Source organism: Haliotis cracherodii, unplaced genomic scaffold, assembly GCF_022045235.1.
Source record: "Haliotis cracherodii isolate W230 unplaced genomic scaffold, xgHalCrac1.p SCAF_13, whole genome shotgun sequence".
NCBI lineage: Eukaryota > Metazoa > Mollusca > Gastropoda > Lepetellida > Haliotidae > Haliotis > Haliotis cracherodii.
In genome coordinates, this window is record NW_027266268.1 from 21194689 (window position 1) to 21217236 (window position 22548).

Here is a 22548-nt window from a genome sequence, read left to right on the forward strand (position 1 = left end):
ATGCATATTAGTAAGTAATCAAGACATTGTTCCTTGCCTTCTGCATGCTTATAGGAAGGAAAGACAGTTAGTTCACATTTTCATTGATGTTAATATTTCTGGTAGACTTGTCACATTTCTTGATATCTTGTCCTTGTGTGTCTTTGGAGCTGTCTGTTCAATGTTCTATGGCTGTGTTTTTAACTTTTGAGAAAGATGATGCCACTTGTAGATCAATAATATTTGTTTGATGAATAAATCAAGAAATCTCCCAACATGCCCAAAGCATAGCTGTTTCATAAAATTAAAAGTATACAGGTATATATTCAGACATAAATAATAGATTTATTTGATCTTTATCCAGATTTTTTAATCATTAATATGTTTCCCTTTTAATAAAATTATGTAAATTTGTAACTATAGCAACTGAATGTTTGATTTATTATTTCTTAATCATTTGTCGACTTTTCTTGCGTGATCTCTTCTACTTTCAATTTCTTGATCATGTTTATTTGTCTGGAACTAAGCATGAACTCAGGTTCATTTGAGGGAGATTCTTGTCTCGTAATTTCTAAAATTTCTACTGAAGTTGTTATCCATAAATTGTGTCTACTTTGTCAGGAACTTACTGTATGCTAATCCTGACCCCAAACTTCACAATTTAATTGTGGAGTAAAATTAATCCACGGTAAATCATCTATAAATTGAAATGACCCTCTTATGTACATAATAATTGTTACGACCAAAACATGGTTCATTGATTGCCCCGCTGCAGCTTTGATTATCACTGATTTTAGTTAATGTACACCATAATATATATGTATTGATTTGAGGGCCTTCCCTGCACACATCTTTGTGTTGGATGTAGGTATGCGATCTTCTATGTGTTCCTCTGTGGTGTTCCTCTGTGGTGTTCCTGTTGCTAGTTGTGTGGTGTGCTGTGTGTAATGGGGCTGTTCCGTCTATCCCAGGAGGAGAACATGGCACTGTCCAGCCTGCAGGGGACGCTGGAGGGGACGCGGGCACACCTACAGAAGCAGCTTCGCACCAAGGAGGCGGACTGTAACCGCATGGCTGTACAGATCAGGGTAATGGACACAGTGCTGCAGAGTGGCCAAACATACACTAGCTCACTGTTGGACATTTGTTTGTTGTTGAACGCCCCACCGAAAATAACAAAGATATGAGTAATTACATATTATCTGTTTGAGGAAATGAAGTGTGTGTTAATCCAAGGGATAGATTGTACTCAATTCCAAATTTTGAGTAGGTTTTTGTATATATTAGGCTTTAAAAAACACAAGAATTGGTTCTCAGGCAATGTCTTTGAAAACATAGTGTGGGCGGGCGTGGTTGTTTTTTGTTGTTCAAAAAGCATGTGACCAAATAAACGGTCATGTACCATCAACCTGGGAAAGGGCCTCCCTACATAATCAGGCATAAAAACTCCTATTGCTGCCATGACCATAACACAAGGTGCACAGTAAAGCAGAGCGCATGTGAAAGGGAGTTTAAGTTGTTTTTTAAATTTTGAAAATGGAAATAAAAATGTAAAGTGGGGCCTGAGTACCAAGACTGTTATCTTTTTAAGCGTTACTCGTTGACGTTTTTAGATAGATAATGAAGAAAAACAGTATGAAATGTCAACCCCACAGAGAAACTCTACAGCCTGTAGTTCAGATAACATCATGTATTTTGTGAAGTCATGAGTTAGTGAGTGAGTTAGTAACACCGCTTTTAGCAATATTCCAACAATATCACGGCGGGGGACACCAGAAATGGGCTTCAGACATTGTACCCATATCGGGATTCGAACCTGGATCTTAGGCTTGAAGAGCGAATGCTTTAACCATGAGGCTACCCCACCGTCCATGTGAAGTCATGAACAATGGATGACATTGCTGTATATTTTTCTAAACAATGAAGCACTGTGATTTGTCATGACCAAACAGCATTTGGGAATTGCTAATATGCACATGAGTAAAGCTATTATCTTCTTCATTCAACCTTGCGAAATTATCAGCAATATTCCAGCTCTACATGCTGAGCCACGGCTTGAGAGAGCTTAAGATTTAGCAGGCCATACACTGCCATTGCTTGAAGTGTGTGGCCTAGTTCTTCTTGTGAATTCAGTGAGCAGATTGACACATATTGTGACATTCTTTGACTTATCTATAGAAATTGAAAATACAACAATAACGTAAATACTGTAATCCCAGAAGATGTATATATGTAGATATTTAAAGCAGCTCTCATCCATAAGGCTGTGAGGGCACGGGTGGCCCAGTTGTCTAAGGTTGCGTCCCTTGGGCACGCCAGAAACCTATGAATGTTGGTTCGAATCCTGGTTTGCCCTGATTATGTTTCTAGGTTTGTCAGCACCATACCCGTGCTCGTAGGTTTCACCGAAGTGGTAAATGTGTGAGACCTGTATCACTTTGGGCTTTCTCCCACATTAAGCTGATACGCCATGATATAACTGGAATACTGTTAAAAGCGGGGTTAAATCCAAGTCACTCACTCACACATAAGGCTGTGCTTCTTGACATATGTCCCCGTGGTTGTGGTAGGTCAGACTCTCAGACTTTGCTGATGCCTGACATCACATTCTTATTCTGTAGATTGATGCTTTTGTCAATCACTGGAATATCTTGCCCAGACTCGATTTTTTTTTTTTTTAACAAACCACTGTAATCATGGTCATGTGGCTGGAATATTTTTTAGTGTGGCATTAAACATCAAACAAACAAATCTTGACATAGGCATAGAAAAAACGGGCTTTCACTCTCTTGAATCAAACTGATTCCTTCAATGTAAATATTTCTTGCCAAGAGTGTTTGAGATAATAAGTAATAGAGGTTCCGGGGCATAACTTTGCTGCTATAGTATGTGAATTAAGGGAATCTCTAAATCTTGACAAGGACCCATCAGCCTCCATCTTTAATTTTTAGTACTTTGCTTCATGGAGATTTATACTGGTTAGAATAGGTACCCAGCTATGGGTGGTCAGGCTAAGTGACTTGGTTGATAGAATGTCCTCATACCCTGATGAAGTCAATCGTTGTTCACAATGTGAATCGCTGGATTGTTGGACCCAGACTCGATTATGTATGGACGGTGTTAAACAACAAACAAATAAGCAAATGAAATACTCAGGAATGAGAACCTTCTGCAGATCCGTGTTTTTCCACGAAGTTTAGAGAGCACAAATTTGTTAAATTCTGATGAACCCCCTATAACACTCCCAAATCATGGATCACGCTCCATTGAAAAGACGTTTCAGCTGAAAAGAAAAATGTCCATTCTCATCCCTGAATACTGTGAGAGCCTGGAAGGGTGTGGTGATTAGTTGTGAGCCATGTTGCCAGAAGTTATAATATCTGCCAATAGTTACCATGGTTACTGTAGATGTTGGTCACTTTGTAAGCTTCATCACTGTGCCCATTTCACTGACATCCATCATCCAACTCAAAGCTAACTTCATGATTATGATCCTAAGTGTCATGTCCTGGTGAAGACTTCCCCTTTTTCATCTCTGTCAGCTTATGCTTGTGTTTCTCAGGCAGCAGTATCACATGGTACATAAAACATGTGCACAATGCAATACCAGAGCCCTTTGCTTAAAGCGATCTTAGCGCTAAGACTGTCACAAACCTATGTTAAAGTATGGGAGTATACGATCATCTTAGCGCTAAGATCTCTCTGTTCAAGTAGCCCTGAGGTTCACCATGACTGGTGTCAGGCTTTAATGTTTCGTCGTCGATGATGTAGTCAAGTTAATCTTATGAAGTATGGTATCAACTCCACATGGACCAGGGTGCCGTTGTACAAAGCCATCTTAGCGCTAAGGTGATCGTAACTCCCATACCTTAACATGGACTTATGACCATCGTAGCGCTAAGGTTGTTTTGTATAACTGCAACCAGATCTTTACAGGGGTTCCGGGGCAGAATACGCCCCCTTCATCTCAGACTTGTTGTTACAGATGGCTTCAATGGATTGGTCTTCATACCTTGATGACACATTGTTATTCATGATACCAGTCGAGTTCCATGAAATCTAGATGACTCTAGGTCAAATTCATCCATGGTAAAACTAGATTGTGGCAGTTGTATTACTAGAATCACTCTCTGAAACTGGTGCTCAGTGTAATGCGATACAGCTCTGTAGGATCTTTCTGAGTCTTAGCAATACAGTTGTTTTGAGTGTGCGAGGCCAAGGTTACATAGTGTGGTTGTTTCAGAGCCTGGAGAGTCAGGTGAACCAGGACAAGATCGAGTTGGATCACATCCAGGATCTACTCAACAACGCCAAGGGAAAGAGTGACCGGGACAAGGACTCCCTCAAGAAGGCTACACGGTGAGTGGGGGGGACTTGGGACTGTTGTCATTAGACTATGAGGGGAGTCGGGTCTTGAGACAGTTGTCATTAGGCAACACAGTGAGTGGGGGACTTGGGACTGTTGTCATTAGGCCACACGGTGAGTGGGGGACTTGGGACTGTTGTCATTAGGCCACACGGTGAGTGGGGGACCTGGGACTGTTGTCTTTAGGCTATGAGGGGAGTGGGGCCTTGAGACAATTGTCATTAGGCCAAACGGTGAGTGTGTGACCTGGGACTGTTGTCTTTAGGCTATGAGGGGATTGGGGATCTAGAGACAATTGTCATTAGGCCACACGGTGAGTGGGGGACCTAAGACTGTTGTCTTTAGGCTATGAGGGGAATGGAGCCTTGAGACAATTGTCATTAGGCCACACAGTGAGTGGGGGATCTGGGACTGTTGTCTTTAGGCTATGAGGGGAGTGGGGCCTTGAGACAATTGTCATTAGGCCACACGGTGAGTGGGGGACCTGGGACTGTTGTCTTTAGGCTATGAGGGGAGTGGAGCCTTGAGATAATTGTCATTAGGCCACACGGTCAGTGGGGGACTTGGGACTTTTGTCTTTAGGCTATGAGGGGAGTGGGGCCTTGAGACAATTGTCATTAGGCCACACGGTCGAGTGGGGGACTTGGGACTGTTGTCTTTAGGCTATGAGGGGAGTGGAGCCTTGAGACAATTGTCATTAGGCCACACGGTGAGTGTGTGACCTGGGACTGTTGTCTTTAGGCTATGAGGGGAGCGGAGCCTTGAGACAATTGTCATTAGGCCACACAGTGAGTGGGGGACCTGGGACTGTTGTCTTTAGGCTTTGAGGGGAGTGGAGCCTTGAGACAATTGTCATTAGGCCACACACTGAGTGGGGGACTTGGGACTGTTGTTTTTAGGCTATGAGGGGAGTGGAGTCTAGAGACAATTGTCATTAGACTTCTGTGAACATGATCCTTGACATTTTTTTTTCACTTCCATATATGATTTATGTATGCACATATATACCTAGTTAGAATCATTTCAAAGCACATACCAGTAGTTGTTTGTGACAAGCACATGGTCAGTGGGAGGTAACTGACACATATCCTTACCCAACATATTCTCTATTTCTGTAGCCAACAAGATTCATTTCAATGATAATTATCGTCTCTCCTTAGCTCCTAGTACATGTAGAATGTATTAGAAACCAGCTGCCACAGCTAGATTATGTGAGTTGGGACTACAGTGCAAATCTTTCTGTGTCAGTAATTACTGAAGCTCAGGTTCTGAGTAATAGGTCAGTTATACTAAACCTCTAATATATGATACTGTTCTGGCTATTGAATTCAAAATGAACTTTATTTTTTCTGGCATTGATATTTAAATTGCTCCCACAGTTTGGATTTTTATTTCCGAATATGTGATTCTGAAACTTAACAACCAGGCTCTTGTTCCAATGTCAGACACTGCCTACTCGTCTGCTCGTCCCCAAAATCTTTCAGGACAATTTGTTATTCTCCCAAACATAGTTATTTTACATTAAGCACCTGTCTGAAATGAGCTGTGGGCTGGCTGGCTGTACTTGTTGGTGTCTACCCCTGGTCAATCAAGAACAGACTGACTACACTGGGTTCACAACTATGTCCTTCTTTGATATCAACTTGTCTTCTTTTCCGTTTCTATTCTGAACATGTGATATTTCTATTGTCTCGGGCAGCTTATTTCATTGATCTTTCTATCCATTGTTAGCTAACACTGTAAGAATCACTCTGTCATGATGGTATTCGTGTCGCGCATAACAAAAGACACGTACAAGTCAAGAGTTGGAGGGTCATGTATCACTTCTAAAATCTGATTTGATTTTATGCCTCTCTCTGTCAACATCTAACAAACATTCCATTGAAGGTCACATCAGGTGAACTTACAAATCTGCCAATCAGTCATGGGGATTCTAAACTCACCATGCTCACAGAACAAGCATTCTCATTTCTGTATCTCGAAAACGAATGTGAATGGGGAGTTCTAAATGGAGAAAATAATAATAGCCCAACTATGTTTACAGCCTGTCATTTCTGAGCATCATGACAACTAAAGAATTTACCATTCAGAAACTAACTCAAGATTCATGTTGACAAAAAGAGTTGAGCGAAGTGAAGCCGATTCATTACAGAAAGCTGATCATTGATTGGATCAAAAACCCATGAATCTTCATTTTGATTTTGCAAGTAAACATCACTGCAGGTTCACCTGACCTGCTATGGAAGGACTTGTCAGCTATTGAGTGGTACCCAGTCAGATTACAAGATTGATTTTAATGAAATAACAATAAGAAGGGTAAATGATCACGTAGGTTTGCAGAGAACATCAATATCTGGGGCTTGAGCTTGAACAGTTTTCCAGTGTTAGACATTGTAGAGCATCTTTGTACAAGCTGTAGCAATAATTTTATGAAACAATTTAATATAGATAATTTTTTTAAAATAAAGCATTAAATGGATGGCAACTTCAGGTTTGTTTCTTGTTGGTATGATCCTTATTGAATATAGCTGTGAAATGAGTGATTTTTAAAAAAATATTTTACTGAACAAATTATGTAAAATGATTAACATGGCTTTTTTTTTTAAAAATGGTCTTTAATTTTTTTTGTGTATTATAACAATTTGGCATATTCACCAATCAAATATGTAAGACAAGAAATAACATTGGCAGGCCTTATGGTTTTAAGAACAACCTCCCTTTATATCGTATGTGATTAAATTCTTCAACTGTAAGAATGTCCGTCAAAGACAGGCTTCGTTAAACAAAATATGACAAAGAAGTGAAACTGTAGATAGATGTAATAGTACATGCTTGATGTACAGCAGCCCGAGTACTGGGAATATCACATGCGTAGAGTAGCATCCTTATGAGCACTGCTCGTCAGTTATTGCATGAGCACTCCTTGTTTGTGCAGAGCCCAGAAGCAGCGAGCAGAGCGCAGCGAGGACGCTTTAGATTGCCTCAATGCTCAGCTAATGGAGAGAGAGACTCAAGTAGCTGATTTAAAATCTGACCTTGATCATGTCACAATCAACATTGAAAAAATATCCAAGGAGCGGGCTCAAGCCCAAGCAGAAAACACAGCTTTAAAAACGTAAGTTTGGCCGTCTGAGAAAGTTGATGTGAAGAATTGCAGTGATTATAATTTGGTCAATTAACCTGATTCAGAAATGTAACTTGTGTGAAATATTTCATGTGTAGTTTTGTGTTGTTTTAAGTTTTCAGTAATTTCGTGTTTAGTTCTGTGAATTTTACTTCCAAATTGTACAAGAGAAGCTGACATGCCTAACACCATTTTGCTTTTGTCTATTGCTTTAATGGTATCCTCTTCTGTTGACATATTGTAGGCTTGGGTGTGTATCTTTCTGCTTTGTGTGCTGTGATCTAACCTGCAACTGTTCTGTGTGGATGGTGTGATGTCACTTTTCTTTAACATTTGCCCTCACTTGTCCCAGAAGGAAACAGCCTATGTTCTGGATATTCAAATTATACATTTTGTATATGCCAGTCTGGAAAAAAATAATTATGCTCCATATTTATTGAATGTCATAGCCATGACAACCTTAACCAATATTCCAAAAGAACCGAAAGGTCAGATTTCCTAAAGGACAGGTGAGCATGTGAATTGTTCATGTTACAGGTGTATGTTATGGCACAGGTGGGGCGGTTGGGTAGCCTAGCGGTTACAGCCCTCGCTCGTCACGCCAAAGATCAGAGCTCGATTCCCCACATGGGTACAATGTGTGAAGGCCATTTCTGGTGTTCCCACCGTGATATTGCTGGAATATTGCTAAAAGCAGCGTTAAAACATTCTCACTCACTTGTGGCACAGGTTGTCATCGACAGATGGATCCCTGTACATGCACTATGAAGTTGTTTCAGGCAGTCATGATGAAGCTGAAATATTGCTGACTGTGTGCTGCGTATAACTGTGTCACTGGACACTTGCATTGCATTTGTATAAGACATTGATACGGAGTGTAAGAGTATATCAAACTACTGATGTGTTGCAACTGTTTCCCCTACATTACAACTATATCAATAGAAACAAAAATGCCAATTACATTGTCGATAATACACATAACAATCAATAGCTTCAAAAGTTGCAGTTAGTTTTAAATAAAGCATCAATTATGCGAATTTCAAACATAATTATGTGATGGTTAGCAAGGATTATGACAACTTCAGATTAGAGTTACTTCCCTTTGTTTTGAGTAGCAACAGGTAGGAACATGGCTGACTTTGAGATTGTCGGAATCACTTTATTCATTTCTATTACATTGATTGATATAACTATCAAGCCCAAAACTGGGTTTACTACTATCACGATACTATTGCAATAAGCGTTGGTTACTATTTCAATATGATCACAAGAAGCCCGTGAAGATCTGGGGTAGAATAGGTCTTCAGCAAACCCATTTTTGCTGTAAAAGGCGACTATGCTTGTCGTAAGAGGCGACTAACGGGATCGGGTGGTCAGGTTCACTGACTTGGTTGATGCATGTCATCGTATCCCAATTGCGTGGATCGATGCTCATGATGTCAATCACAGAATTGTCTGGTCCAGACTCTATCATTTATAGACCGCCGTCATATAGCCCCCAAGGTCACCTATTGATCCAAGAAGATTGTCTCATTCATATCTAAACAACATTAATAATTTGTGACCAATTCAGTAAATGTTGAGAGTCATCCATCAAACTTTGAGTCGTTTAGTTGAATTAGCATAATGCTGTATTTAGAATACAAGGTGCCCAAGATTGATGTGTATGTCACTGTGACCTAGTGTATTGCAGCTGTTTAAGTGACCTGAGGTCATTGAAGTGTGTATTTCCTTTGTTTTTTATGCTGGAGTGGTTGTACTGTGTTGTAGTTGGATCAGTGAGTGGTTGTACTGTGTTGTAGTCAATCACTGAGTGGTTGTACTGTGTTGTAGTCAGGGCAGTGAGTGGTTGTACTGTGTTTTAGTCAATCACTGAGTGGTTGTACTGTGTTGTAGTCGGATCAGTGAGTGGTTGTACTGTGTTGTAGTCAATCACTGAGTGGTTGTACTGTGTTGTAGTCGGATCAGTGAGTGGTTGTACTGTGTTGTAGTCAATCACTGAGTGGTTGTACTGTGTTGTAGTCAGGGCAGTGAGTGGTTGTACTGTGTTGTAGTCGGATCAGTGAGTGGTTGTACTGTGTTGTAGTCGGATCAGTGAGTGGTTGTACTGTGTTGTAGTCAATCACTGAGTGGTTGTACTGTGTTGTAGTCAGGGCAGTGAGTGGTTGTACTGTGTTGTAGTCAATCACTGAGTGGTTGTACTGTGTTGTAGTCAATCACTGAGTGGTTGTACTGTGTTGTAGTCGGATCAGTGAGTGGTTGTACTGTGTTGTAGTCAATCACTGAGTGGTTGTACTGTGTTGTAGTCAATCACTGAGTGGTTGTACTGTGTTGTAGTCAATCACTGAGTGGTTGTACTGTGTTGTAGTCAGGGCAGTGAGTGGTTGTACTGTGTTGTAGTCAATCACTGAGTGGTTGTACTGTGTTGTAGTCGGATCAGTGAGTGGTTGTACTGTGTTGTATTTGGATCAGTGAGTGGTTGTACTGTGTTGTAGTCAGGGCAGTGAGTGTTGTACTGTGTTGTATTTGGATCAGTGAGCTGTATTTATGCTGGAGTGGTTGTACTGTGTTGTAGTCGGATCAGTGAGCTGTATTTATGCTGGAGTGGTTGTACTGTGTTGTAGTCGGATCAGTGAGCTGTATTTATACTGGAGTGGTTGTACTGTGTTGTATATGGATCAGTGAGCTGTATTTATACTGGAGTGGTTGTACTGTGTTGTAGTCGGATCAGTGAGCTGTATTTATACTGGAGTGGTTGTACTGTGTTGTATATGGATCAGTGAGCTGTATTTATACTGTAGTGGTTGTACTGTGCTGTATTTGGATCAGTGAGCTGTATTGGAGTGGTTGTACTGTGTTGTAGTCGGATCAGTGAGCTGTATTTATACTGGAGTGGTTGTACTGTGTTGTAGTGAGGGCAGTGAGTGTTGTACTGTGTTGTATATGGATCAGTGAGCTGTATTGATGCTGGAGTGGTTGTACTGTGTTGTAGTCGGATCAGTGAGCTGGAGTACCTTGTGGACAAGGTGGAGGAGAGTGCTCGCTCCAACTCGGACACTGTCACTGTCAGGCTGCATGAAAAAACATCCGAGGTGTCAAATCTGAAGCTGGAGAACGAAAGGTTAAAGGTAGGGAAATATTTGTGTATTCAGTTGCCTTGATATGCCAAAGTGGCCTGTATGAATTCCTCTCTTTACCAAGACATCTTGACCAAGCCATCCCAGCTACATCTGAGGTTAAACAGAGCTACCAAGGCAGTGTTTTAGGAACATGTAGTCCTTCAGAATATCTGTTGTCAGGTCCTCAACAGAATAATCTTAATTAGTTGAATCCGTCCTTTTCAATTCCAGACTTGAAATTTTACCCATTAGACATGACATTCCAACAGCACACTCTTAGAGTTTTCTCATTTGAGAAACTTTCAGACAAGCCTCATTACATACTTTGAGAATAACTAACATGACACAAGCTACGAGGGATAACAGTATTGTCTTAGCGTTACGACTGTCTTAAGTCTAGGTTAAAGGATGGGAGTTACAATCACCTTAGCGCTAAGATCAGCTTTGTTGAACAGGCCTCTGGTGTGTTTTACCGACGTAAACAACTCGGAAACACTATCACTTAGATAAGATAGGACTAAATTCTCAGTAAACGTTAAATCACAATGAAATACTGTACTGACTCGCTGATTGTGTTGCAGTCTTCCATCGCTAACATCGAGAGTAAGTTCCAGCTGGCTGAAGAGGAGATGCTGCAACTGAGGAACAACTTGAGGCACAGCGAGAAACTCACAGATGACTACAGAGACCAGGTGAGTTAAACTATGCTGGTTTAGGGCGTTGTTTGTTCTACTGCAGCCCTTATCCTGGATATGCATGTGTAATGCATCTCCTTACCATGTAGTCTATGGTTCCACGTGGAGCTTGAGTGCTCCTTGATAGCAGACAATTTCTCCAGCATACTTTTGTTCCTTGCTCAAAATTCTACCATTGTGGCATTGTTCAGGAATCAGTTTGATACGTAAGGTTAAGATGTCTATTATTTCTTTAACTCTGTTTGATGATTGTTGGTGGTCAGGATCGACTGTTGTTGCATTTGGATTTTGGTTTCCATTGAATTATGCTTGTTTTGGGCTCAACTTTATTCCTTCTCAGCCCTCTTTGACATGTTCCATACAAAAATATTTCAGACAATGCATGCCCCCAAATTGGTAGTATTTGTGTGTATGAAAGGAGAGGTGTAACAAGTGACTCCAGAGGGTATTCGAGGGAAGAGCTGGTCACCATACTTGTTGAGAGAGACGACTAAAGGGAGTTAGGTGATGAGGCTCTGTGATTTGGTTGACTGCGTGTCATTGTGGCCGGACCACGTGGATGCTATTCACTTTTTCAGTCAGCAGTTCGCCTGGTCCAGATTCGATTGTCTACATGCCATTGTGATATAGCTGGAATATTGCTGACTGTGGTGTATTCAACATTCACTCACTCACTTAACAAGCAGTAGTGAAAATCAGTGTCCGAAATAACTGCCTGCACATAACTGGTAACTTCTCTGTTGGGCTGCATGAAATTTTCCTCTACCTGCCCGACTGTCTGGCAGATAATTTTAAGCAAATTTAAACTTTTAAAATTTAAAAATTTAATTTTTTTAAACTTCTTGTAGATTCTCAAGTAACTGTAATATATTTCAACGAAATCAAGACCTGATTTGTCTCTTACGTTTCGCGTATTTCAATATTTATGATGGGCAGGTAATGTTCCAAATTGGCAGGAAACATCTATGGGTCAGCTGCCCGTCTGCCTTGTTGGGTTTAGATATTTCAAACACTGGTCAAAATGTTGTGTGACTTCTCAAGAATACTTACATCACGAGAGTGACTTTCTGTTTCTCATGATAGATGACATATTTCAGTTGACAATGTTTTCCTCGTACACCAGATTGAATATGTCCTTCAAAGAACTCGGTATCTCAAATCTATGGCGGTAGGTACCCTCCACTCCGCACGGGGCATGGTTTCCCAGTGTACTGACCGCTCTGGTGGCATGGGTAGTGTTGTGTTTATTCCATGAATAATGAGGTAACGTTGTAGCATTGTTTCAGTTTCTGCACACCCGTTGCCATGTGGGATATTGAATAACTTTGACGACATGATTTTGTGTAGAGATTCTTCAGCATGTGTTGTGAGGGTGCCGAGAGGCATGTTTTATGCAACTGGTGCACATGCATGAGTACAACAAGAATGTTTCATTATTAAATGACTGCATGTCGTGCAATGATGCAGAGAAGGGAGTTGGTCACTTTTGATTTGCATGCTGTCCCAGGAATGCACACCTCCATGTCCGCTGTTCCCTATTTCCCTGTTACTGTTTTAAAGTAGGTTTCCTGTAACTCATGCTAGTTATAAGCTGCCTTGGGTGGTGGGGTAGTCTAGTGGTTAAATTGTTCGCTCGTCTCGTGTAAGGCCTGGGTTTGATTCCCCACATGGGTAAAATGTGTAACCCAAATCTGGTTTCTCCGCACTTGTTATTGCTGGAATATTGCTAAAAGGGTGTAAAATCCAACTCACTCATAATCAGCAGACTAATGAGGATCTGATGAATAGGTTAAAGTGTCAGATTTGGCTGGTTGGGCGGCATTGTGTCTAAATTGTGTTGCTTGAGCTCAGACTGTATCGAATGCCATTGTGATACAGTAGGCATATAGCTAAGTGGGGCGTTTCCTCAATTCATGGTTGTTTCGAAACATAAATTACTTATCTGAGAAACGTAGCTGAGAAACATTACAGTATTATATTTCTTTTAAGAAGTATTCCATAAATGACATGTAACCAATGGTAACAGAACTGCTTATCACTGACTAAGATGAGACTGTAATCAGGTGGGATAGAAGCAGATCCCCTGCTGTTGTTTGTGTAGAATATAGCCAACATCGTAACAAATTGAATACAAGGGCATGGCGCATGCTACGCTTTCAGTGCAGAAGGTGGGAGTTTCTTTGCTTGGTCCAGCATGGCCTTCAATTTATGGAAAGGAGGCTTTAGAGGCCTTAGTTTTGTGATAGCCATGAATATGTTCCTATACCCAAAGTCAACAACACATTGATACACTCATCACCTGTCTGTGCTCAGAGGCTGATATTCAACCCCAAGGCTGCAGCCATTGTTACTAAAAAGTTCAATGTAAATATGTAAACATGTAAATATATGTGATGGCTTGGTTGAGGTGACTTCAGGCTTATTTTTACATCGTTGTATAGCATGCTGTGTTATAATACCTCCGAAAATAAGAAAATTAGACCTTTAAAGAAGTCACAAATTTGAACAAGTCTTTTCCCAATTTAACTGCCAAGGCAGCATTAGAAATTGACACTAGTCCTGTAGTCATTGCCAAACTGGCCAATAGTTAAGGTATGAGGACTAGTAGAAATGTGCCATTTTCAAGGGTTTTGCTATGTCTTATCATTGCAAGGACTAGTTGACTAAGAATGTTTGTTTCTACTCCTGAAAGGGCACTTAGTTTGAAATCCTTGATAATCTTTGGTGCTGTCTCTTATATGAACAGCTCATGTTATGTATAATGTTCAGAGCTGGGGCCAGTTCCACAAAGCGATCTTAGCACTAAGACGATCATAAGTCTCAGATTTGAACATAGACTTATTACAGTTGTAGCCCTAAGATCGCTTCATGGAAGAGGGAGGGCCCTGACTTCCCGCCATCCCCCAACCCGAACCTCTCCCCACCCCAACCTCCCCGTCCCCACTGTTGTCTCCTGCATGCATTGTTACATCAACGTTTGTGTTTTTTGCTCCCAAGTCCTCAGGCTATAGTCGCAGTGTTGCTACCCGGGTAAGTTGCTGAGTGTGCACATGGTGCAGTTGTGTGTGCAGGCGGCGTGTTTGGGTGCGGAAGCGGTTGTGCATGTGCAAATGTGTGCACTCATTTTCCTTCTCATCGTCAATGCTAGAAGATAGTTCAATGTTGTTGCTTGTAAATAATGTCTTTTTCTCAAAGCCTTTTCTTTCCTGTTACTAGTGAAAGTAATCTTCAATAAAATGTATTTTTATCTTCATCAAATGGTATTGGTCAGACCAACATGTCCTCAATGTGAAGAAAGAGCTTATGTTGTAATATCTTATTACATGCAGGGCTCCATTCCTCAAAGAGATCTTAGTGCTAAGGTGAACGTAACATTCCTACTTTAACTTATGATTGTCATAGGAATGGGAATATGGGTGCCTTTGTACAAAAGAACCTTAGTGCTATGACTGTCGCAGGTCTATGTTAAGGTATGGGAGTTACGATCACCTTAGCGCTAAGATCGCTTTGTACAACTGCACCCTGGACATAGAGACTATTTGTCTGCGGCTCTGAATCTCAAAACATTTTTACTTCTAAATGGATCTAGTGGTCAGGCTCAGTAATTTGATGGCTTGTCATGGCACCTCATGGATCGTTGCTGAAAATAGTCACTGGATTGTCTGGTCCAAACCCGATTATTTACAGGCCACCGTCATATAGCTGGAATACTGCTGAGTGCGGCATTAAACAAGAAACAAACAAACTTTTAAAATGACAGGGTTACGTCTTTTAATTAGAGTGGTATTTTTTAGTCAGCGTTTCGTAAATTTATTCTTATAGCTCACAGCTTTCAGAAGGGTGGGATAGAAAATAGAGTATGCACATTTCTCTTAATGCTATTTAGTGGTCTTTTATTTACTGAGGGTACCCAGCATGCTCAGTAACAAAGTGCTTGGTCCTAGTCAGATGTCTTAGAGGTCACCATCTCATGGAGCACTTGCAGCAAAGTGATGGATCGCTACAACCCTACATGATGATGATGAGAAAGGATGGGGGTATGACAAGGGTCCTTTTTGGCCCACTAGAACTGACATTGGTGAAAACAGTTTAATTGTGTTATGATTTTGGTAAAAGGGTTCAACATGTTCAAATGACTGACAGCTGCAAACCTTTTGTTTTGTAAACTTGTGTTTTGGTCTTACAAGTACATCAAGTACAGAGTTTGGACTTATTGCATAAAATGTTTAGGTTTTTTCAATCTTGTGGAGGGGAACTAAACATGCTAAATATGGAGCAGTTTCAGCATTATCTCCTAAAAAATCATTTTGTGTCAAGAACTAAATATATAAAAAATGTAATGCCCTCCCAAATGTATTAAGGCAGCTTTTTTACATACCCATGCCTTTTGTTCCTACCACTGTTGTTATAAACAGAAAACTTTAAAGTCTTGAGAAAAATGCTAGCTGTCAGTTATTTGAATTAATTTAGAACAGTTGGAACACTTGTCAGTTCTTGGGGGCCAGAAGGTGCCCCTTGTCCTACCCTATTGATTTTGTTTTTGAGTCCACATCAGTGTACCGTTCACAATATTCACAGTTTGACACAGACGTTATCTTACTCACCTGCACTAAGAAGGAATGGAGACTCGAAAGTCAGCTGCACAGTTTTCTCACACTCACAGTTTTGTCCTTCCAACCACGTTTCACACAAGTTGATTTGCATTTTGTTGTTGTCTGAATATATCCAGTGCTGGAAAGTTTTGATTTTTCTGGATGTCATGCAAAATTAATAATCCTGAAATCTGTACTTTGTGTGTATCATAGTACACTACAGTAAGTCATGTGACCGCCTCCATGATCTAGTGGTAGAGCGTCCCTCGGAGAGCGGAAGGTCCAGGGGGTTAATCCCCTGCTGCACAAACCAAAAGACGTTAAAAGAGGGTACTTGTTGTTACCCTGTTTGGGTCTGGCGCTCGGTATGAAGGGGTTCAAACAAGGACTGGTCGGCTCGGAGTCAGTATACTGTGTATTCATGTTACACATGTGGCATGGTATCTCAGTGGACTAGCACTATAAATCGGCATCAGTCTGGACTAGTACACACAAACACACACACACGTGCACGCACGTCGCTATATAAGTGCAATAATCTTGGACGCGACGTTTAACCCCATTTCTCCTCACCTCCAGTAAGTCATGTTGCAAGCAGCTAATGCTTTCAAGTTTATGAAGGAATATGCTGACTTTGTAGCAGGAAATAAGCTTTTACATATATATCAAGTTATTTGTAGACAGATTGAAAAATCTTTCATATCTCTATTTCACTCTTGCGTCTTCGATGTGTTAGTTACTTTTCACTGCTCTGCAAGACTGTGTTTGCCAACATAACGGCAAAAACCATCTGTATCCATCACATATAACACATTGTGTCGGTGTCCTCTCTGTGGCTTAACCGGTGAAAGGGTTAAAACTGTCTCCACTTGACAAGAGGGCTTTACGGTATTGACAAGTAGTCTATGCTTCTGATAGTGTGCATGATCAACTTCCAGTCAGTCTCATTAGAATCAGCTGCAGTGTAGCAGTGGCGTGCACGAATATCGGATTTTAATGAGATTGTACTGCCAGTAGGTGAAAGATTTGTAGGCAAATTTAACTTGCATGTTTGTATTTAGGACGTAGAATGTCACGCATGTTGTAGTGAGTTTAGTCTAATTTAATTTTTTTTGTTCTGTTTTTTATCAATTGCCTTTGAATCTTTTTATGTTTGGCTTACTTGTGAAACTGTAGATTTTCTCAGTGCATCCATATCAGTTACACATGCACCTCATGCAGACAGACATGTAACGACTTTATGTCTCAGTCGACACCCTCGTCCCTTCCTTAGCATAACCCATGTATCATTCACGTGGAAGTTGCACACAGATTCCATGTATTGAGGAAGACAAGGGTGGTCCAGTGGTCCAAGGTGCTGAAATTAGCTTTCAGAGGCATCCCATAGCTGCCACTACCAGGATCTACTGACATGGGTTCAAAACCCAGATACCTGGTCAGTCAGCATCGTACCTGTGCTTACGGCATCACCAAAGTGGTAGAAGTGTATGACACTTGGAGCTTCCTCCCACTTTATACCAGCAAGTTGTGATGTAACTGCAATATTCTCAAAAGCCAAATGGTCTTTAGCAGCCCATTCTTGCCGTAAAAGGCGACTATGCTTGTTGGTAAGTGGTGACTAGCAGGATCGGGTGGTCAGGCTCGCTGACTTGGTTGATGCATGTCATCGTATCCCAATTGCGTGGATTGATGCGCATGATGTCAAACACTGGGTTGTCTGGTCCATACTCGATTATTTACAGACCGCCGTCATATAGCTGGAATATTGCTGAGTGCAGCATTAAACAACAAACAAACAAATCAAAACCCAAATTAAGCACTTCTGTCCCACCCTCCATGCATTGTGAGTGCTGAACATACACAGTTTACTACTGTTCTGCTGAGCTGTCAGTTCCTCTATGCATTGATACCCACTAATTACAAAGGATGACGCTCAGTGGGGGTTTCATGTCGACCAAGTACATTTTACATGAATATCTGAAATTTCATTCAAGAGTCATCGACCTCTAGATGTCCCAAATAGTTCTGGAAAAATGGCAGACAGAAGCAAATTGGGTCTCTGCATTCTAACACCTGAGTAGCTATGATGTATTTTAGACATAACAGTGATAGCTTGTTACTATCAGTATTTCAGAGAACATTTGTCTGTAGTCGACAGGGATCCAATTATTTCTACTTTTTCAGCTTGCCATTTGTTATTTGTTCACCACTGTTGGACATATTGTTTGTAGTTTACCCCCACAGTATACAATAGATTAGTTTTCTATTTTGATTTCGTTATTCTTGTTCATTTGATTCTTGTCCATTTGAATGATGTAAGTAAATACGGCATTGTTTCAGATCTTATTGTGACGCAATCTCATTAAAATCAGACCTTAGTACTCGCTACCGCTAAACAAAGATCTGAGGACATCCCATTAGGGGTCACGTCAGAACGACCTTTCATCCGACCAATCAGTGCCTCGCTTACCAGATTATGAAAGCGACAGTCGGAATGTGATGCAACCTCGAAAACTTTAACATGGGGTATTCCGAACCATAGTTACGGGTTTAACGACTGAATCCTTACAATCTAGACCATCTATTAGCCATTCCAGAATGTTTTTTGTTCAGGTTTCAAATTTTTAATCAGGAAATTGTCAAAAAATGTTTCGAAGCGAAGTCGCCAATTTGAAATTAGAAAGCTGCCTTCTCATTCCATGGTCGGTCAAAGTTTGCGCAAGGTCGGTCTGACGTGACCCGTAATGGGATGTCCTCAGATCTTTGTTCAGCGGTAGCAAGAACTAAGATCTGATTTTAATGAGATTGATTGTGACGTAAGATCGGAATGATGACGCACTAGAATAGCTGAAGATTGTTGACGTCGTTCAAAAAATTGTGATTTCTAGGAGAACAGTGGTAACCAGTGCATTTTTCTAAAGGGAGAGCTCAAAAGGATTAAGAAATAATGGGTCATAAAGAAATTATTACTCGTGTGTCATACTTATTGTACAAAATTCCTTTAAGAATTCCTGTATTACCCTCGCTCTGCTTGGAAAATACAAGAATTCTGACACTCATTTTGTAAAATCAGTGTGACACACATGCTCGTATAATATTCACTACTTATGCGATTACCTTACAAGATACATATAAGTTTACTAGACTTAAGCTTCCACCCAGGTTGATCATGCTCAAGTTGGAAGCTGAAGATTTGCACTATCCATGTGGGTTCTTTACTGAGTCCATGTAGGCCATATAATACTGTAAATCCTGAAATTAATGCGTCTCCAAATTAATACGACTGCTGACCAGTTGCCAAAGTGTGCAGTGAAGCCATTTTGTTGTTGATAGACAGTTTGGAGACATAAATGCGAGTTTCATTATTTGAACAAAGACTACTCACATTTTTCGCATTTTATTTACGCTCGCGTTAATTTCAAGACTTCGCAGCAATTGTCACACAGAAACTTGCCTTGTGTAGTAAATAGAGGGGTTTTGAGGCTGGGAATGCCTGATTAGGGTATTATCAGGTAGCGTTATACTGTTCCAGCTGAACCGATCGCGAAGGGAAGCAGATGAGATCAGTGTTCACTTGGAGGTCAAGGAAAAAGAAAATGGCCGCCTGCAGCAAGAAGGGGAGCTGGAGCTGGAGAAAGTGAGTAGCTAACTTAACAGTCCTGCATCACGGGCCAGGGGATGTTTGGAGTGCAGGTACCTGTAGCATACAGTTGTTACTGTTATTATAGTAGGCTAGATCAATCTCACTTTGGTTTCATTATTGATGTATTGCCTACCCAAAATTTCGCGAATTAAGAATTAAATTACCTTTTGGGGAACAATTTCTATTGCTTGTCACAGAATCTGTTTAAATAATTTCTGTAATTAAAATGTTTAATTATGTCATTAAAAAAACGGAAGTAGCACTTTTTTTTCTCAAGGATGAGGTAGGACAAGGGCGCTTTTTGCACGATATGCATGATTTTAGAATTGGGCAAAACTTTTAGAAATTGGCAGGAAAGTTATTAGATTTGTTCATATGATAGACTTCGTTCATTCCAATAACAACATGTTTGGGATTCTTTCAACACAAGATGCCTAGATGAGGTAAATAGAAGAAATTGTCAGAAAGTCAGATTTTTTTAGGTTTACAGGAAGCACTTTCTAATACTTGAGCATGAGAAAGTCTTTGACCACAGCTGATTTTCATAGATGTATATAAAAACAGTACGAACATGACTAAACAATCATGTTGGATCACCAACTTGCTCATACTTAGATTTTCATTTAAAGTTTTAATAATTAGCCTTATTCACTCATTTTAGCCGATCAAGTCCCGGTTTGCCCCGATGATGTTTCTAGGTTTGTCAGCACCATACCGGTGCTCGTGGGTTTCACCCAAGTGGTAAATGTTCCACATTAAGCTGACACTCTGTGCTATAACTGGAATACTGTTGAAATTGAAATTAAACCAAACTCACTCACTCACTCACTGTAACCATGCTAAAGATTAGACTTTAAAGGGCCTCTGCTTATTGTTCTGTGTAGGAAAAAAATCCCAAATATGACATTTGTTCCTGTAGGCAGTTGTTGGGCAGTGGATCTTTCCAGCACTACCAAGTCCGGATGTGCTTGGTTTTTATGGTACTGTTTAGACAGCTAATGACTGTTTTGTCATTTTAAGTTTGTCAGTACAACTGCTGAGCAATCAGTATTCAGGCCACACATTTTTTATTTTACGTTTCACAAGCTCGCGCTGAAAAGCAGCGGGAAAAGAAATAAATTAATCATAAGAATATCTATTTCTATTATTATGTCTCCTGCTAGTAACCATGGTAACATAGACCCTCTTGGACAATATAAAATGTAATATATAAATTCCATTTTATTTTGACTGACTTTGTGTGGAAAAGCTAGTATAAATCTGTGAAACATAAAAGTAAAAATGTGTTTGTGGCCTTAGTTTGTACTTGACATGGTAGACTTGACAGCAGGTAGACTTGACAGCAGGTAGACTTGACAGCAGGTTTGATGATAGAGTAAATGATTGCCTCCAGGTTAAGCTTCGTCTGAATCAGCGTCTGCAGGAGTTAGAACCGTTGCCGGAGCTGCTACGCACAACAGAGTTCAAGCTGCAGGACGCCACGGATCAGCTGCTGGCATATGAGCGCAAAAACACTGACAACACCAAGCTGATTGCAGAACTCACTGCCAAGGTATTGTTGTTTGTTTCAGAATATATCAGAACAGGTCTATGGCCTTCATTGGGGCAGGCAGTGCTACCAGTTGCTTCAGTCATTGACATAATGATAGTTCATTAGGCTAGACTTTGTTTAAAACTAAGTGGTTTACGTACCCGCTGATTCCCAAAAAATGAAATGTGAAAAAAATAAAATAATTAAAAGCAGTGGGGATTTTATTCCGCCAACCAGAAATAAGTACAACCAACTCATTTAGTGTCGCTAACAATATACATAAAGTTTTTATTTCTTACTTGAGTTATATTATTTACAGCCTCCTTAAGGATAAAGATGAAATGTACAAGCTTTAAAAGTATTTAACAGTATTTTAGTAACAATGGCTCCCTCAATAGAATCCGACCTAAGAAGCGACTAAATGGATCGAGTGTTTCTGAAACTACGTCTGACAATTAGATGTATGCTTTGGGTAAAGGGAGTAAAATCTTTGTCAGCCCAACTGCACAGTGACATTGTAAAAATGAATATGCCCGTCTTGAATAGTTCTGTTATGCCCCACCAGGTGGAGCAACTAACGGACACAATGGATCAGATAAGAGGCAAGATGCACGGGGGGCAGGACGAGAATCGGACTCTAGCAAGCAGGGTGGAATTGATGGACAAGTGAGTACCAAGGGAGGTCACTCTTGCTGCAACCAATAGCAGACCTCAAATAATTTGGCAGGATTAGGTAATGGTTCTTAATATTGTGGACCATGGAACACTGAAGGTGTTTCAGTCATTGAGATAAGTAACAGTGCCTGGAGCCTGAGGTCATTATATTGCCATGTACCTTCTTGTAATGAAGATCTGTGAAGATCCGGGGTAGAAGAAGTCTTCAGCAACCCATGCTTGCTGTAAGAGGCGACTAACGGGATCGGGTGGTCAGGCTCACTGACTTGGTTGACGCATGTCATAGTATCCCAATTGCATAGATCGATGCCCATGATGTCAATCACTGTATTGTCTGGTCCAGACTTGATTATTTAAAGACCTCCGCTGGAATAATGCTTAGTGCGGTGTTAAACAACAAACATCAACATCATCTTGTTATGAAATTGAGAGCTACCAAGGGACTGGTCCAGCCCCTCCCTAGTAAATGACCAGTCCCTAAATAATGTTCAAATATATAGAAAAAATCTGTTTGAAAAATAGTACTGTGTCATTTTCTCATGGCCGCCCCCATAGAGTTGTTTTAAATATTGCACGCTCCCTCCCCTTCTGTGAAAATCACAATTTTGGTCTTCCACCTTTGTTGTTTTGCCGATAACAAACATGTTTAGAAGGTGTTTTTTTGTATCAACACAGTTTCATTTTTTTTAAATTTGTGCCAGAATTTTTTCTTGTATTAGATTTTAAACTCACTTTGACTCAAAGGTCAATCTTGCTAATATCTTGGCATGGGTGTCGTTGTACAAAACAACTTTAGCGCAACGACTGTCGTAAGTCTGTGTTAA

General features: G+C 40.5%; 1 protein-coding gene across 4 annotated transcripts in view; it reads left to right on the forward strand.

Moving 5' to 3' along the window:
• LOC139459710 (outer dense fiber protein 2-like) overlaps positions 1 to 22548 on the forward strand; it is a 37141-nt gene that overhangs the window by 9049 nt on the left and 5544 nt on the right. For 2 of the 4 annotated variants that reach the window (XM_071241354.1, XM_071241355.1), the window contains exons 8-16: positions 951 to 1067; positions 4223 to 4338; positions 7281 to 7460; positions 10462 to 10597; positions 11170 to 11280; positions 14281 to 14313; positions 19408 to 19512; positions 20912 to 21070; positions 21615 to 21715. In XM_071241354.1, coding sequence (XP_071097455.1) covers positions 951 to 1067; positions 4223 to 4338; positions 7281 to 7460; positions 10462 to 10597; positions 11170 to 11280; positions 14281 to 14313; positions 19408 to 19512; positions 20912 to 21070; positions 21615 to 21715 — 1058 coding nt within the window. The remainder of the gene's footprint in view (positions 1 to 950; positions 1068 to 4222; positions 4339 to 7280; positions 7461 to 10461; positions 10598 to 11169; positions 11281 to 14280; positions 14314 to 19407; positions 19513 to 20911; positions 21071 to 21614; positions 21716 to 22548) is intronic. The other 2 variants (XM_071241356.1, XM_071241357.1) reach the window with 2 other exon arrangements.